Below are 19,579 nucleotides of genomic sequence, written 5' to 3'. Positions count from 1 at the left end.
AAAAAATCATTCCCTAGTATCTTCATTATAAGGACACACAGGTGTTAATATATAAAGACTATTATTAATAATATTACATACGTATGCATCATCTTTTAATTGAGTGAGTTGGTCAAAACACTGTTTTTTTTTGTTTCCTAGCTAGAGTATAATAAAGCATTGTCTGCTTGATCAACAAATCCCATCGTCTTGCACTTTCCGTCATTGTCAATTAGGTCCAGGCTATCCACTTTGCATACAGATCTGAGAGGTTGCCAAATATTATTAGTAGAAAGCCAGATACTTGTTCTCCAGACATCCGATGACTTCTCTTGACACCCACATTGGCTTGTTGTCATTCACCGATTAATTAGGCGATGATCTTTTGCAAAGATTTCCATTGCTTGTGTCAGTATGTTTTTTCGCACTTGACCTTTTGTGCTCAATGAGTTCATTTTACTTAGAGACGGCGCGACATGTCATTCGTTAAATAGAACATGTCAGACTTGAGTCATATAATGGATAATGTGTCTCTCTCTGCTACTTTTAATGTAGTTGGATATCAATACACGAACCCAGACTTTCAACAATAATCTCATAAACCATTTTGTAATTTTTCTATACTCTATGAGTGGACACAGACACCAGAAAGAAAATACCATATTTTGCAAACTCCTGTTCATTCTGGTAGCTTGTACTTTGAGGTTGTGGTGTATTGTTAGGCTGAATGCATTTGAGTGATCACGTAAATAAACACCACCCCAAGCCAACCCCCCCTCCCACCCCTAAAATCTCCATCTATGATTACAAGCCCATTATTGAAATCATTTATTGAATCAGTTTGACTGTTGAGCCCAACAAAACAATGTGGATGATGACTAATTGGCCCATCCATTTCAGAGATAATGTCGATGGGCTGCTGGGAAAGGATTGTGGTGGCGATATTTGTACAAGTGTGGCTGTCAGTGATGTTGGATGAGATGGTTGTGTGTACACAAGGGACCACAACCTTCAGCAGATTGAGGTTTCTTGCAGTGGAAAAAAGGCTGACACGAGTCGGTGTATTCACTATAGTGTTTAACTTGTATTATTTACACAATCTTTCTATAAATAATGGTGTAGTAGGCGGCAATCTTCTGACTGGATCTGTGGATTAGAGTGCAATACATCCATCCTTTCATTTTCTCTAGCACTTGTAGTCATCCAGGTCGTGGGTTCACTGGCTACAATTTAAAATCCTAACTTCCGAACTGTTCAATGCACTATTTGGTCACACGCACTGCAGTGCTTAACTAACAAGTATACTTACAGTGGTTAGTGTTGCAGTTGCGACAATGCAAGTAGTTTTAAAGAGGTTTTTTGACAGGAGGAAGATAGTTGATGCAGTGATGCATATTTTGCCTCTGCACGCACCATCAGTGTTCCAGAACCTAGACATCTTATAGAACCATCAACATAACTTTGAGAAATTGACAGACGCACACATGAAATAAACTGAGCAATGAGATATTTGTACCATTAAAAGAAGAACAATAGTTTATTCTGAGAAGCATTAGGCGTGATATTTATATACACTGCATTCTTGAAAAAGCAGACATTAATTTTCAGCGGAAGGTTCACAGAGAGTTCACCCAGCTAAATACTCATTGGTCCTGCTTACTGGAATGTGTGCATGAATAGTGAGATTTGATGGCCTTTTGAATGGCTTCTTGCCGCGGTATGTCCAAGGCAAGGTGATACCCTAGAGACAGAAGAAGCAGACGGTGATTTAGCCATGTCACAAACAGACCAGTCACACTCTGAGTGTCAAACATCATTTCCAAACTAAAACAAGAGCAGACTTCTACACCTGCCAGTATTTTTAGCCAGATTGTTGAATGTGGGCATGTTAGCACATTTGTCCTAAGTACAGTCAAGATAAAGCAAGTATCGAACGCATTGAGTCATCACCCAGGTTTACTTACAATTTGTTAAAAAAAAAAAAAAAAAAAAAATCATTGTATGAGTAATGTGTTCCAGCTGACATCATCAGCCACCCCAGAGATAATAGACAGAGGCACATGAAGTAAAACATAATCTCCGGAATACTTTACAATACTGAATTAGACAAAATTAGAATTAGGTGCTGTGTGACCCAATGCGTAGGTCATGTGATGCAACATGTTGGTGCCCACATGGCCTTAAGGGTGCTATTCTATATTGTAGAATTTAAAGCTTGGTTTACTCTATCATCTGACTTCCTAGATGACCAAACACTGTGTGTGACTTTACTTTTTCTGCCAACAAACTTTATTTTATGCTCTTCAGTGACCTAAAAATTCACCCGGAAGCCAGCAAGGCTATTTTTTAACTTTGCCATCTAAAAAAAGCATTGTCTTTTTATTGTTGTTGATTTTTTTTTTTTTTTTTTTGCATGACTGCTGTGGCTCGTTGCCTCAGCATGAACAGAAGCATTCACATATCCAATACACTGTTGAAAAGCAGATTTGAGTCTGTGATGTAAAATCCTGCAATTCTTGAAAATTTTCACTTCTCAATAATTAGAGTTCCTTGTGTGAGGCAAGTCCCCAAGCCTTGGATTATGAATAGGATGGAGGCAGATGAATACGTAGTTCAAGGATGTCTTGTGTTTCATGTTTAGCACACTAAACCCTTCATCTTGAAAGTTTGAAATGACTCCATCTTTTAATTGAATCCCCATCAAAATGTTAGCATCAAAGTAAAATTAGCAGCGCCATGCATTTATATTTAATGGAGGTACTTCAATAGTCCAAAAAAATGTTGTCAAAACAAAACAATGTAACTGATTTGTAATGTACTTACACAAAGATGAGCAGTGTTGAGAATGAATGGATGTTAAAAATACATGTAAAATGCACTTTCAATTAGTTCCTTCAACCTCAAACACGTCTGCATTTGTAGAATATGTGATTCAAAATAGCCAAAGAAAAATTACAGCATACCTCAAGGTAATATTACAGCCCAGCCAAAGTCATTTGCTGACATATTACATTTGCAATGTCAAAATGTTTACATGACAAGATCCCATGGATTTTGTCCTATGCAGCAGTGGATAACCATGAAAAACAGTTGTTATCACATCATGAAGCTACTAGGATTCAAAACTGCATCCTTGATTAAAAAAGCAGACTGCTGTCTCTGGCAGTAGACAATGGAAGGTAAATCCTCTGACAAGAGAACAAAATCCACAAGCTGTCCTTGTGCTAGTGGGTGCGTATATCTTCCCTTTTGCTCAGTGTTTCAACATTTGACTTATCCCCTCATAGTGTGAGGCCTCTCAAATACGAATAACCCATTTAAACACCAGAATATGCAAGAATGTTGAACTAAATTCTCAGCCCAAGTCATGTTTTGTGGTCATTTGGATACAATGAGAATGATTTGTTCAATATGAGGCACACTTTGATGAAAATAGTGTGAACCATACTCCACCCTCTTTCTCACACGGAATCTAACATTTTGCAATTGTTTCATCATCAAACATTAAAAAGGAACAATCCATTGCCTGAAAAAAAAGTACTTGTGTTTTGTATGATTTCTGACTTGTATAAGAACAGAATAGACTGCAACATAGAATCAAATCAATAAATGCTTCTCCGACTGTGTTAAAGACTTTGTCCATGACCCAGCATGAGCACTGTCTGGTTAAGAATGGCAGATTTTGTAAATATTAAGTATGTTCTGCCATTGCAGACATTTTGTGTGGCCGCATTACATGCCAAAGCATGTCTAGACCCACTAAATTATGTAGATTATGGAAAATTATCTGCAGCAGGCACATCATTGAATAGGCTAATAGTCACGAGGTACATTATATTTTGTCGTTTCACACACAAATAGCTGATTGAGCAGAGCAGACCAGTGCGGCCTTTGTCAGTTTGTGATCCTATCAGTGTTCATTTTGATTTAGTTTGGTAGTCAATAATTCAAATGTAGACTGATTCATATGTCTTCCCGAAGGCCTGCATTTGTACTGTTTCATAACAGTTTGATAAATGGCACCCACTAGTTTCAAGGTCGTAATCTGCATAATGTTTTTGGGATATGAGGAGTCTCTCTTTGACCATTGTCGGAGTGCATTTTTAAGTAATAAGATAGAGATTCCCGTGTTTTGCATTGAAAAATACCTACTGCATGATACATTACTGCCAAAACAAACGTTCACTTTCAACGTTCAGAAAGTGTGTGCCAGAGCGTGCGCTGGGGACTCCAACTTGGGACTCAGTATAGATGCAAACAGTACAAGCACGAGCTGCTGATCGGTGTAGAACCAAGAAAGCCTACAGAAATGAATAGAAGGGCGCACGCTCTTCCTCTCCGAACACACCTACTCTGAGTGCTGTTGAGGCGTCAGAGTGAATTTCCGAACTCACCCCAGGGAATGGTGATACAGTAAATGAGTTCCATGCGCTGAGTCTGCCTCACAGGTGGCCATTATATTTTTGGTTCGCCCTTACTTGATGTCATCAATAGCAAATTGGCTTTTTGTAGGTGGACAAAGGATAGATATTAGAACGGCGTTGGGCATGATAATTCCACTGCATTAGGCTTTGAGGAACATGCGCCTTGTATCATTAAAGAAAGAGCACTCAGGATTCAAGTATGTTGCCATTTTCGCACACGATGTCCGTCTCCGTGTTGGCCACCGTATACGCAATGTCATCTTGTTGTAATTTGCATGTTTCTGTTTGATAACATATTGGTGGCTGCTTGACTCGAGGATGATTTCCCTAAATAATCCCTGATTAGAGCCACCTCATCTCATCGCCCACCAGTATGAGCAGCTTGACTCGTCATTATACCGGCTTACAGAAATACATATTTTCCCGAAGCCTACATGATCCCCGACAACCATCACCTTTACTTTGAATGCTTGAGTATGCACAATTTCTTTTTGCACGATGTTGTGAAGTGAAAAAAAAACACGTACTGGTGTTATACAGAAGCCTGTTCTTTTTTTTTTTTATGATAGCATTACATATTTTTCGGGAGGTGACATGTTGGAGAAATGTAATGGAACTGAAGTGTGTCTGAAAAGCTTGTTTTCCTGTCACTCGGTTCAGGTTAGTGGAGCTGCACTTGCTTAAAATTGTACACTTGACACAGTTTGGTTAAGAGCTCAAACTGTGAGCTCGTTTTGACAGTTTAGAACGGTGAGTGCAAAGAAACCAACAGGCAAATTGGCATCAGGGGTGAACTAAGTTTCTATTTCTATTAGTTTGTAGTTCTATTTTATGTCCTCATTTCTTACTCTCAGCATTATTTTTACGTTTGACACTGTTGGCATCTTGCATGCCAAATGCCACAGTTCATAAATGGCTGAGTAATTAATTAACTGTCATTGTTTAATAACAGTGGTTAACTTAAAGGTTAAAATGTTGCTTGTCTGTACAATATGATGGTGACAGTTTAACTCTGGAACTGGTTATTCCAAATGTCCTTTAGCAACATTTTATAATTAGAATCAGTTTAAAATTGACCAGTGTCATGGAACAGTCTGTTGATGACTTTGAAGATTCCAAGGAATATATTACTTTTTTTTTTTTGCTTTTGTTGTTTATCCACAACACATAATTTATTTCAGCACTGAACATTTTCAGTTCACGTCTTGGCTGCATGCTTCATGAATACCACAAATAATTTATTAGGCACAAAATGTGCCTCATTTTCTCCCATAGCTTGATTGTGCTATTTTAAGTTTGGAGTCAGAAAAGCCAGTGAACAGCAATATTTGAGGAGTCCAGAGATCACGAGTCAACAGACAATAATAGATCAGTTATTAAGGTTTCTGACCCTCTGCTACCAAAACGTCACTACTAATACCTTCTTGTGCCCCTGCCTGTCTTCAAAAAAAAATCCCTCACTTCATGTCCCTTGTTTGCTCTGATCCACTGTTCAGCGAGATTGGAGTGACGCAACTGAAGGAAGAGAGAATTGTGATGAAATGGGCTTTAGTCTGTCCTAGCATTAAGAACAAATCCTAAAATTGGATTGACTGATTCCTTGCTTTATCCGTCTTCCATGACTCTTCACTTGAAACTAAAACAGCACTTCCTTAAAATGAAATAAAATGCAAGTCCTTCCACCCCCAAAAGTGCGTGCACGAGCCTAGACAAAGCGTGTGATAAATAGCCTTTCTTTTTCTCTGCAGTGTAACAAAAGTACATCAATGATACTCGGACCATCTTCTCACCCCATTGACTCTTTTTCTCTTTACCACAGTTCTGCTCTCATAGATATCACACCACTCTCATTTTCTCACCCTCTCCACCCTATTCCCAGCATCCCCCTCCCTCTACCCCACATGTCTCCTCTTCCTGCAGTCCCTCCCTCGCAAACTACTTGCTATTCAGTTCAGGGAGACTGCAAGCAGCGACGCTCTCGCTGGCCATGCTGCTGCTGCAGGACAAGACTTTTCTTTTTTTCTAATTCATCCTCTACTTTTGCACTGATAACCGAGCATTCCCTCCATTCCTCCTTATACTCTTGAACATATACACTTAAAACCCTTGCCTCTCTTCCAGTACACTTTAACGTTTCCCTTTCTTTGTGTTTGGATGTTTTTTTTAATGGAACGTACCTGCACTATATATATATATATATATATATATATATATATATATATATATCCATCCATGCAATTTTCCAGCATTCGTAATGTAAGTGGTGGCCTCTCCATAGAGTGTCTCGAGAAGTGTTCTGTGGGTTGCAAAGACATGCTGAAATTTACTCATAATAGCGAAGGGCTGTACTCCATGTTTCTCAATCACATCAAAAGCAGAATAGATTCTTAGAAACACCATAATGTTCAAAAGATGGCTACCCCCCCAAAAAAAACTCTTTAAGATGAAGACTGTTAAGCACCTTTTCAAGTGAGACCATTAGTTAAAGGTACAATGAAATCTTTCGGTATGTTGTCGTTATCAGCATGAACTTATGAAGAAATACTTGCCTTTTTTAATATGTCAACATACGTAAATAAGTAGTTCAGTGCATGTGTGCATGTTTTTATTACTACATATATCGTAAAATCATCACAATGAGGTACTTGCAGATTATTTTACTTGCTGTCAGCTCAACAGTTTACCTTTTAAATTAAAATGATTAACACTCCTGATTCAGGAATGCACCTGAAACAACATTTGACATGTCAAAAAAATAAAAATAAATCAAATATCATTTCTAGGGCTGAAGGATGGTCATTTCTTACATTGCAGACCCAGAACTGTACTGTATACCCACCTATACTATCGTTCCCTAAACTATGATTTCAAACATGCAATGAACATGCTGCTAAACTTCATGCATCTCTACACCAATACCCCGCTTGACCGTAAAGATGCTAATAGCCAACGACAGCCCCGGAGTCTAAACACGAGACTGTGTAATGAGAGGAGTAAGCAAACAGGCATCAGCCATTAAACATACGCAAGTACCAGAAGGCACTCTGGAGCCACCTCAAGCGATGCCATTCCCAACTGCATTAACTCTAAGTGACAGCAGTATTCAAGTCCCAAGCAGCACCGTTGTAGATACTTTAGGCCATCATGTAAAAGAGAGCAGGAAAAAAAAGGTTGCAAATCATTGGATAAGCAACACATGAGGCTGAGTTCACTGCATCTGTTGAACTCTTCGGCAATACAAATGCATGTTAGTGGACTAAAAAAAACTGTCACAACAACTCACGCGATATAAAGAATTATTCCACATATGGGTTGTTGTGTCTGATTCTTCTCTTCATCTACTTATTTAAGGTTAACAATATTTATGTCAGCTTTAATATCTGTAGTATATATTTAACACATATTATTCCAGAGAATTTGAGGTGACTTGTATGGAATTCAACGTCCCCGTGTTTTTCAACATATGAAATGGCAAAACAATAACAAGCACCCATTGCATTGTTTTGCACTGCCCTGTAATCAAACTAGCTGATCCACCGCTGTGCCCTTAATGTCCACTTAATGAGAACAAGTCAAAACAGACCCATCCATGGTGCTGCAGTCGAGGGAGCTTGGCGTATCTTAATGAGCATCTAGCTCCCTATTATCTACTGGTAACCTGACCAACATGTTAGCACTATTATCAAACGCCACCCCAGGCTCACACAAACACTTCCTCACCCCCTCGTTATCAGCTCGGCTTGTTTTTAAAGTGTTCCACAGACGGTGTAACCACATTGGACGGTAATTGTACCTCTCACTCCTGCCTAATTGAATTGACAACGAGCCGGAATTGATATCATTTAACACATTGATCTTAGGAGACAATGAGACAAAATACCCCTTGTCCTCCCCCACCTGTCTTACTGCTTTCCCTCTGATTTAACTGCCCATTTCTTTGATTTGCCATGTTATTGCCGATGAGCTACCAGATTCATCCCGCCCGTCCTGTGTTTTATTGTTTCTCTGCCGTTGTCACTTTATATTGCAATAATTTGTAAGCATAGAGTTGTGGAGACCATTATTGAGTACGCTCAAATAAATATTGATCACCTGTTTCTTTTTCACGCTGTAAATGCTCTTATTTGGGCATGATTGTCATTCTTGCTCTCTAATGTAAAGCATGACTTCAGATTTTTTTTACAACGCGAAAAAACAACAACAAACTGGCGTTCTTGCTGTTTTCAACAAAATTGGAGTACACATGCTTTTCAGTGTGTGTATAATGTGTGAGTTGTTTGTCTATATGTGCCCTGTGATTGGTTGGCAACGGGTCCAGGTTGTTCCTAGCTGCTTGCCCATTCGTCAGTTGGTTAGGCTCCAGTTGACAGAAGTTGCCGATGAGGATAAGTAGTGGATGGATGATTTCAATGAGTAATGATGCCAGACAACACAAGTTTTTCTGTTGGAATGTGGACAGATGTGTGCAAAATAAAATGTACCACAGAGTAATGTAGTGACATAGGTTTTGATTCTAGTTTAAGTTGAGACCTTATGTAAAATGTAAGTAAAAAATGGAATACAATGATTTTTTTCAACATGTACTATAGTGTTATATTGCTGTTTTTTGCGATTTTCTCTTTTTTTTTTAATTGATGCATGCGACACATTCCCAAAAAGTTGAAAAAATGGAAAAAAAGGGGAATTTATGGATTTATCATAATGATCCTACTTTTTTTTATTTTTATTTTATAAAACATCACAACTTTACTGAAATTTGTGTTTGTATTAGTTCAGTAAAACAAACATTGCCCGGTCCATCAACCTTTTCAGCAGCTTGCACATATGTTTTCAAATGTCTCTACACACTTGCTTATTTCTAGGAAATGTCAGGGATGCTCTTCATGGGAGACTACATACGTGTTGGGATAAAGAATGTTGGCAGTTAAGAAAAGGGGCAGAGAAACATCATTTGGGCATGTGTTAACTGAGAAGAAAATTAACATTTCATTATGTGGTAGTCCAGAACGATTCAATCAGTGTCACTGCATGGGAGACAATAGAATCAACAGCCAACTGTGGTGTCAAGTTTGTAATAGCACATTTGCTTACAGGGGACAGACACCTGAATGGCAGTGGAGGAATGCCAACGCAGATAAAAATGTAGACGCATAAATGAACATAACATGGGGAGTCTGTTTGTCTATTCCACTTTATTTGTCATGCACATATGCGTGTCAGCCAAAACTGGTGTACGTATCCTTCAGACCGAGCCAGTGTGACGCATTGAGTAACCTATGATTCACCATTTTGATCTGCCTTGTTTATAATATTTGTGATGGGGAAATTCATGCGTAGTGTTTTTAATTGCTTGTTTCATATTTTCTACCAAATATGACAACCACATCTTCCCATTCCTCACAATGCTGTAATGATCACAAAGATGTAAAATGAGACTTTAGGCAATTATAAGAACTTCACATGCCTTCTAAATGCCAGGAGGATGCTGACATAACAAGGGGCAGGTAGTGTATGTTCCCTTTGGCAAGCAGTACTTTGATATGTTAATCTTCTTTACTCAGATGGAATTGTTCACAATTTTAAGAAATTGTGTGGGACATTTAGTAAAAGCGATTGTTTAGCAGTTGGATGCAGTAATGCTCCCAACAGTGATAATATATACAGACTGGCTCTTTTCACATTTTCCCAATTCAATTAAGGTTGTTGATTATGCATTAAATTGTGTGAATACAAAGTGTCCTCAGAGATGTTCCTGTTAAGCTTCTTTTTTTATTATTATTATAATTATGATTTATTTAATTTTTTTGTGCAAAACATCTTCATACAATACAAGACATTTTTATTCAATCCTCTTTGTCCCACTGGTGCCAAAAATACATTATTCTTTTTAAGCAGCAGCACAGTGACTAATGTCATGTCCTTTGCTTTGGAATAGACGAGCTCAACTATGAATTCACATATGTAGCTACTTGTATGAGTTTGAAGCACATCGAGGCCAAGCACTGAATACCCAATTAAGTTTCTTTCCCGTTTCAGTCAATGAGCCGTAATATGTCGCAATAACATAATAAATCCAGATGCAGAGTATCTAAGATAGGATCTTGTGGTTTTGTCACTAATTCTGCAATAGATTTGTTCAAGATGGCTTTGTCTCGGGCGATGTAAGAGACAAATTATTTCTTTACTGCAGTTGCACTTGATGCTTCTAGAGCTAATTCATCAATGGACGATGCTAGGAGGCATACAAGTCCCTGCAAAGCCTTATGAGCTTGTGCTCGCCTCCTTGCTAGGATTGTTGCCTAGCAACAACACAACTAATTTTGTATGCTGGTATTGCTTTGTCAGAAGATCAGAGTGTGTGTGTATGTATGTGTGTGTGTTTTTATTTAAGATTATTCTGTTGGTCATCTCAGTACCCTTTTAACTGAACTGAGAAATTCATGAATTTGATGCAAATCTTTTAAAAATAGAGGTAGAGAAAAGTTAGAATTAAAATCAGTTTCAGATTTCAGATTTGTTCACCATCACAGTTAGGGGATTTGTATATTCTTACCTGTAGTAAATAAGAACTCGTCCATCACGTTTGATATTTGTAGGTCAGAAAAACTTTTCTTTTTTTAAATTTTATTTAAACTTGAGAATCAAGAAGGAGCACGTTGCGGATGCATGCAAATATTTTCATGACAACAGTTAATATTATGGAGATCATCCTCTCTTTGTATAGCCTACATTCAGAATAGTATTAATATTGTGGCTATACTTATATACATCTTGCAATATTCCCTGACACTTTCATACATTTCCTTAGATTATTCATTCACTCACAAACTTGTGGGGAATCGTCTGCACATGTAGTCGCACGCTCCATCTTCAAGCCACAAGCAACAATTGGCAATGCGAGGAAGCTATCCTTGGGGGAACTGACAACAGCCAAATTGAATTTTGCCAGATAGGTACAGTTGCTAGGTAACATTGAAAATGGACTCGTGTGTCACGCAGAATTGACAAGTCAGAAGGAGTTCCTTGATGAACTGCATTTTCAAAATGCTCTGCACTGAACATATGCTTAGATGAAATGTTTAAAACAATAACCCTGCATTCATGTTGTTGTTGTTTTGTGATTATTATTTTACAGACTGGCAGAAAAGAGAAAGGAGATCCACTCAACTCAGCTATTGACAAGATGACCAAGAAAACCAGAGACTTACGTCGGCAGGTTTGTGTTATTTACTTGATACTTGACAGCTATTTTTCCTGCAAAATTGCTGAAATAAGTTTGATCATTGGTCAACATTTTAAAACTTCTCAGTCATTTGTTATGAATTTTTTGCAAAAATATGCAGAGACAAATATTTGTATTTATAGCCAGTATCTTTAGTTGCCCTACCAGAGATACATATCGTACAACATATCGTGTTACTTTGCTTTCAATGGCTTCAAGTTGATCATAAGTCACACATATGTGACTTTTTATTCAAAATAATTTGAGAATTAAAATTATTTTCATGATAATCTGATCCATTATTATTCAGCACTAACTCAATTTTTTCTTGTCAGATTAAAAACATGAGCATGGATTAATGAAAATAAACTCACTCACTGCAAATTTCATACATGCAATTAAGAAAATAAATGAACATTTAAAATGTTCAACAATGAAATAAATCAAACTGCTGGTCAAAGTATAACGTCACATTTCCTCCAGCTCTCTTATGAGTTGTGCAGGAAGGTTAACCTTCGAAAACTATTGACGGCCCGTTAGCACATACGCATTTTAAAAGATCCCATCATGTCGATAAGTCTCCGCCTTTGCAACATTTAAATGGGCACCACCTCTTTGCCAACGCTCAGCGCGATTGATTCTGCAATTTTGTTTCACCGAGCTCCTTTTGTTGTCATATGCAAAACAATGTCAAAAACGATTCTGCTCATGTTGTGTTTTTCTTATCGAAAATTGGCTGCTTGCTTTGTAGAAAATAGTTGCCAGAGGAGTCAGAAAACTGACTGTGCCTTTGTAAACTACTTAATCGCCTCTTTGCACTTTAATCGCCCAGACCTATGCCATCTCAAAACATTGAGACAATGTAAAATTAATCCTTTACATTTTCAATTGCCATAAAAAAATAGTTAACTACTGTAATTACAAAAGCATATGAAAAAAAACAAATTTCAACATATTTCTTTTACATTGTTTTCAACATGGGAAAAATAGAAAAGAAAAATAAACCATGTATTTTTCATTATTGAAAGGGTAAGACACACTTTGTATATGTGATGCAAGCCAAGACAAAGAGAAAGGAGAGCATTTGAACAGCAGATACACTCATGCCATGCATTGCATGCCACTCTAAATCCGGGCAGTCACCAGATCCATTAATAGGGCCGTTTTCACAGCACCAATTCTGGTCCGGACCAACACTAAAGATTGTGTCACAGTGGTTGCTGATCTATCCAGTTAGGCTCATGCAGTCACCCTCCGGGCATCAAGTTGCTTAGTCATTCCGGCCTCTGATACGACTCAGTATTGGCGGGAGGAATAATTTGTCCCCCCATCCAGTGCCATTTATACAGTGACAGAAAAAAGGAGGAAAAAGTATTGTGTTAAACACGCAGAAGAAAATGAGATACTGACTCAATGCTGAGTTGAAGTAGTACCACAAAAAAGATGGTGTACAAAATATATTTTTTTGAACATTTCAGCTTGTTTGTAGGTGAAGTTTTTCGCAAAGAAAATTTGGAGCGCACATTCAAAATTCGGATTACTCTGATTTTACCCTGAAATGAATGTCGATCATTATGAATAGGGAAAATGAAGACAAATGTGAAAATGACACAGGAAAGGAACACAGGATGTCATGATTTACCATCGTGAACAAATCCACAGTCCTTATAATGGAGAACCGCAAACTCACTGCACATGTTTTCTTTGGAGAAATTCTATTCAAAAATGCTTCTTTGAGAAAAGGTCACTTCATATTTGAACTGAACGTCAAGGTTCCCCCTTCCCCTTCACAGACATTTACAGTTTGCTCCTGAACCAAACTTTGGTGTCATGCTAGATTCTCTCTACTTGCACAGAAGAGTTGCGACCTTGTCCTCTGCAACTTTTGAAGACCAGGGAATTATTCCAGATGGGAAACTATAACTCCCTTCCTCCCATGGGGGGCATTTGATGAGGCTGTCTGACTAGCTGGCAGGTGGTACTCATTTTAAAGAGGATGTTCCATTGACTCCAGAGTTGACTTGACAGAATGGGTGCAAAGCATCCATATAGGCATTACAAAGCGCTTTGATATTGTAATACACCACATCAGGTGTCATTTTGCCTCTCCGAAGTAAAGGGCCCTTTTATTGGGGAGGAGCACACCTGCTGTATGGGCATTTCAAGCCTTTCTGCCGCTTTTGTTAAAAGGCGGGATCAATTAATGAGGAGACAAGCATAAATGACAGTTTGCATTCGTAAAATGAAAGCGGGCTGGAGCAAACATGCCTTATGACACCAGCAATGTGCAGCATTATGTTATCTGGTGTTCAGTGGTGAATACAAAAGAATACTAAGCATTTTGTTACCCCACTGTAGACTATGCACGTCAACCTTGTAGGCTCCGCTGCCAAATACGTGTCTTCAGAATGAAATATAGCTTCATACATTTCCAAACATGGCAGCAAGATGGAATACTGGCAAACAATCCAAAGGGTACCTCCAGCCCAAAGTCATCTTGGATAAGCTCCTGCTCATCTGCCACTCTAATAAGAACAAACCTGCTGGAAACACTTTTTTTCTTGAAAGTGGCTTGCTCTATTTGTCAATGCAAGGGTCACAGTTGAACAAATATTGAATGCCGTTTAAAGGGGTCTCCTGAAATTGATGACTTTGTAGGTATGAGAATTCCGTCTGGCACCTGCAAGAAAAAATAATAAATTTGAGATTGGATGGATGGACTGATCCATTTATCCATTTAGATATCCAAACCCTGTATAAATATGTATTGTATTGTATTTTAATAACAAAGTTTAACTCGCTCTTTTATCCTACCATTCTCAAATTTACATGAAAACATACCTTTGAGCACTAGAAAAGAATGTTGGCAATTATTTTTCTTATTTTGCTCAATATTGTAGACGTTCAAGGCCAGCACATATGCTGCACTTAGCACATCCACCGTGGTATTTGTTTGTACTTCTTAGAGGACAAAAATAATGAACATTTAGTGAAAATGAAGTGAAGTTGTCTTTACAGTCCTTGTACACTTGTAAATTGAATCAGTTACATTTTATTTTTTGAATATTATTCATAAAATGTTTGTGCTGGGTGTACGCCACAGCTTGCCCAAAGTCAGCTGCATTGGGCCTCAACTCATCCAGTTTGTTGAATATAAATTATACTTATAAGATTGCATGATGATTAAAACTTTAATTTAATCTTAATCGTAATTTAAATGTAATTGTGATGAGATAACCCCTCATTGGTTGTTCTTAATGTCCCTTTCAGTGCCAGTGTTGTACTGAGCAAAATGATGCTGCTCAGAGGAGGTCTAATGTAATGTGGCTTCAATTTCCTTTTACTGAGGTTATTTGGTTTTCTTCAGTTTGGGAACTTGTTGATACTGAATCATCAATGATTCTGTTGGTAGCAGTGCACACAGTGTTTGCCTCATTTGACTGAAGTGATGCAATGATCATACAATCAATATAGTTCTCACTAGTCTACTCGAATAGTACGTATGCCCTTCCCAAGTTTCTGTATTATATTTGTATGCACTGCGTTAAAGTAAACACTTGAAGTTCACACTTTGCAAGTATGATATTTCACCTAAATACTAAAATGTGATGTGCTAGAATATTTTAAGCTGTCAGGGCTGGTGAGAGATTTGCAGTCAGGAAGAGTTGATGACTTAGCTTGGACTGCTGTTGGCGGTGTAGCAAAATATACAACTAATATAAGTCACTTTTTAAGCCTGAACTTTGATTTTGCATTCCAAACTGCAACTGTAATCATAAATGCAAGTGCACAGGAGGGCAAGTTATGCTCCTCGAGGTGAAACGGGTGTGTGTGATATCTCCGGCCGCATGTATGGACAAGGGCACATTTGTAGAATGGAAAAGAGTGAGGATTCAAAATGGAGTGCTGCTTTAATTTGTATGCATTTAGCAAACAAGCTGGATACGTTGTTTGAAATGAGCCATGTGTTTTAGTTCTTATGATTCTGTGTGTAATGAATGCATCTGTCAAGTCATCTCTGTGGGCCCTATTTGACTGATGGCTAATTCTAGAATTCCCCATGGCACAACAGCATCACATGTTGTCTGGCTCCCTTTTCTTGCTCTCCTCAATGGGATGTTGAAATCATTTCCATTTTTGCCATTAGTTTGTTGATTGGTGCATCTGTTCCTAATTGTTATGGGTTATAGAGTTAAGGCAAAACATCTGCCATAGTCCACAAATTCAAGATTTAGTGGATTTTTTGTTTGGTTTTTTGTTCTCTCGAAGTTTGTTTGTTTTTTACAGTGGGGGCTACGAGCTACTACTGGTCAAAAGTTCAAAGAAAAAAAGCAAGCCCCCTCACCCCTCAAGTATATCTTGTCCAAGTATGTTGTACTTGTCATATTGTGCTGACAGTACATTACACTACCTTCCATTTGACTTTGTTTTGTACTTTTTTTCCGAGGATGATAAACTTCTAAATGGCTGAAATCCATTCTGTGAATTATTGTCTATACACCTTCCATTGTTTTGATCAGACGCGTGACAGCGAGGTAACGCGGCCTATGTTTATTACTGTCGGTGATCAATTATTCAGCCTTAGTACATTTTTTTCTCTTCTCGTCTTTCATGCCAAACTCGCTGATAGATATCTTCTGTGAGAGTTATTACTTGATTTTTGATTTGCTGAGGCTGTTTCTTCTCAGCCGTGACTCCAGCCCTTCATGCTGTGATTGCTTTTGACATTTTAATAAGAACTGTTCCTGTGCTGACCCCAAGGTATCCGACGATGTGTTGTGAATCACAAGAACAGTCAACACAAAGCAAAGTGTAACTGTAAACAGTTAGAACTCTTGATATCCGTGTTTCTTCACTTGTCAATTTTACTTTCCTGAAGATGGAATTGAATTGAATGACCCCAAGCTCTCCGTCTCAAAATGTCTTATTTTGGTAATTGCCATATTAATAATATCAATATTAAAATATTAATTATAACTATATATGTTGAGAAACATCTCACTGACTACAATAATAACGAATAATATTTTCTCTTTCCACAGTTTCTTTTCAGCAAAAAGTTTCTTCCATCTTCAGATCTCAAGGATCACTTGTCAATATGCTACATACTTTGCTGATGTCCTTCAAAAATATTGTCAATATTTGTTAGTTTCTTCCACCTTTACAACATGTGTGATCTCATGATTAACCTTAGCTTTGTGTTGCTTCTTGAAAGCTGCAGCATACACAAGACATATAAGACCAGATGTCTGATTTAGAGATAGGCGGACAAGGTATCTCACATTCAGAACATGCCCAAGATGTTATTGTGGTTATTTTGCTGGCCCCAAATGTCCTCTGATAGCCAGGCCTGGCTTTGTGTTTGTTGAGTTGAATCTGTCTAAATCACACATTACTGTTGTAGAACCACTCTTGAAAATAATTAAACTTAATCATCCAGGCTCATTGAACAAGTCCACTTGAAAGTTAGAGGGTAGCTTGCCAGCAAGTAATTGTAGCGTCGACCCGAGCACAAAGACTGAACTTTCTCTTCAGCCTTCTGCCTCATGAAGGTTGGTTTTCAATACCTCTACTGGATTTCCAATTTTCACAAGCATTGTGTTGCGAATGTATTTTTGCTAGAATGAGTTAATTATCCACTTATTCTTCATACAATTTAAAGGATCCCTGATGTTACATTTAATCGTCCCTGAGTATGCTGCAAAACTAGAATTTGGTGTGAACAGCGATTGTAAAAGTATGAAATCTAATGCCCGAAATAATTCCTGTGTCAAGCATGTAATTTATTACTCAGAATTGGTTACAGCTAAAACTGATCTATTTTGTACATTTATTGCAATAATAGGACTGGCAAGCTAAAAGCAGGGGGGGAAAACAGGGGATATTGCACATTTTCCGCCCTAAATCCCAAAATAATAATGCCGCACCTTTGCCTTCTGCAAAAATGGTGTAGAGATTGTGCAGCAAATGTGAGATTTATATCTGCCCTCATTTCACATCTCTACCGCCAGATAACTGGATAGCAATGATGCACAACCGCAGTGATGCAGTGAAACATACGCAACATTCACCATTCCAATGAGCCAAAGAATATAAACCATCATGTTCTGTACCTGGCATTGCGGCTCTTTAAATCACTGATCCGGGATTATACCATTCTTGATAAAGTGGTGCTTAGATAGTACATTACATTGGCTTCAGGTTGTTTACAGCTTGAGCAGCCATGTCATGTCCACTAGAGGAACCTTAATCTAGTCTCACCAGAGGTCCTAATGACGGATTATCTTGTTTTAAAGACCTTCTACTTTGTTGTCTACCCCCCTGTGAGATTAAAATAAACACGTTTTTAATTTTTCTAGGTGACATGCAATTTTTTTGTATTATCTTATCACCATAATCATGTTTACTCGAACTCAGCTCTATATTTCCCAATGACCAGTTCTCATCGTAATGCTTATTAGACAGTTTCTTGCAAATGTTTTAAGGCCCCTGTAATAAGATGTTTGTGGTTTAGTCATTTTGTCATTTGGTAGAGCACAGAAAGGCAAACTATGTCCATTTCTTTGTCAGTTAATGACAACTTACTGGTGTGTGGATGATACTGATACAGTTCGATCGATACCATAGTTACTAAAATGGTGAAAATAATTATGTGTCTCTGCATTTTATTTACCGTGTCACCATGACAGTTGTGAAAAACATCATTAAATATAGTAGTGGGCTATACAACACATACCCATGGAGTCAAAGTTCAAGTATGATGTAAAATTACATTTTCCGTAACCATTACAAACAATTATTTAAAATGCCTAAAATAAATCAATACATTTGTCACTCACGATTGAGTATATAATATGCACTGTATATATGTGTGAAGCAAACTCCTGGTTTTGGTTTTTTCTTTTCTTGTGTGTCTTTATATGAGTAAGCCCATCCCTCTGTAAGATAAAGCACCTGTGTGTCATGCTTTCTGTACTGTTCCCTCAAGCATCCCATCAGACATCCCAGTGAGTAGTACCACAAGGGTCCATTTACTTTCTCATGAAACGACCAGTCCCTTGCCACTTGGCTCCAAAATGATTCTATAAACAAAGATAAAAGTTGCAGTCTCTCACCCTCGTAAAAAAAGCCTTATGGGGAAAATTACGCCTTGTAAGCAATCTGAACTTCGTCCAAAAAGGAGTTACCTTCCACTTTTTCATGTCTTTCTTTCTTTCTTTCACTCTCTCTCACTCTCTCTCTCTCTCTCCCCCCCTCTCTCGTACTCGTTCTCTTGATCATTCCAGTATAAACTTAATGAATGAATATTGTGAACTATTCGACCCACTCCCCTCACTCCATCTGTATTCTATTCCAGTTGAGAAAGGCAGTGATGGACCACATCTCAGACTCATTTCTGGAGACCAACGTCCCTCTGTTGGTGCTCATCGAAGCGGCCAAGAGTGGAAATGAGAAGGAGGTCAAGGAGTATGCCCAGGTGTTCCGTGAACATGCCAACAAGCTTGTGGAGGTCAGTCATAAATTATACATGTGCATACGTTCTTTCTATCTCCCCTTCACACACACAATAGCACACACACACACATTCATATTCACCAGGAGCTATAGCATGTGCAAATATAGAATCAAGCTGGTCAGGGCATTTGGGACACAATTACAATTTTAACCGACGGAAGGCAATTCAAACAAGACCCATTGAAAAAGAACGAAAAGAAACTCAGCATCCTGACATGTATTAAGTGATGCATGGAAAGGCTGCTGCCAATTTGGCAAACTTTGCATAGCTTTGATAACTAGAATAAAGCTACTGCTTTCACGTGAGCCTGCAGTGATGAAATGATAGCAAATGTGAGCTTGATTAGACTTCATGCCACATACAGGTAAGCGTTGTGTAACTGCAGAGATCACTCTCTCCTACATCTTTTGCCATTTGTCCTTCTTTATTAAATATAAG

At 38.1% G+C, this 19,579-nt stretch overlaps 1 protein-coding gene across 4 annotated transcripts in view; it reads left to right on the top strand.

Annotated features, from left to right (window-relative positions):
• Positions 1 to 19,579, top strand: part of ctnna2 (catenin (cadherin-associated protein), alpha 2) — a 186,107-nt gene that overhangs the window by 113,240 nt on the left and 53,288 nt on the right. For all 4 annotated transcript variants that reach the window (XM_088373553.1, XM_088373555.1, XM_088373554.1 and 1 more), the window contains 2 exons: positions 11,539 to 11,619; positions 18,983 to 19,135. In XM_088373553.1, coding sequence (XP_088229679.1) covers positions 11,539 to 11,619; positions 18,983 to 19,135 — 234 coding nt within the window. The remainder of the gene's footprint in view (positions 1 to 11,538; positions 11,620 to 18,982; positions 19,136 to 19,579) is intronic.

Source organism: Syngnathus floridae, chromosome 4 (assembly GCF_059516105.1).
Source record: "Syngnathus floridae isolate MCC-2025c chromosome 4, RoL_Sflo_1.0, whole genome shotgun sequence".
In the NCBI taxonomy this organism is placed as follows: Eukaryota; Metazoa; Chordata; class Actinopteri; order Syngnathiformes; family Syngnathidae; genus Syngnathus; species Syngnathus floridae.
The sequence above is the reverse complement of the archived record's forward strand: the minus strand, read 5'-3'. Positions and strand labels throughout refer to the sequence as shown.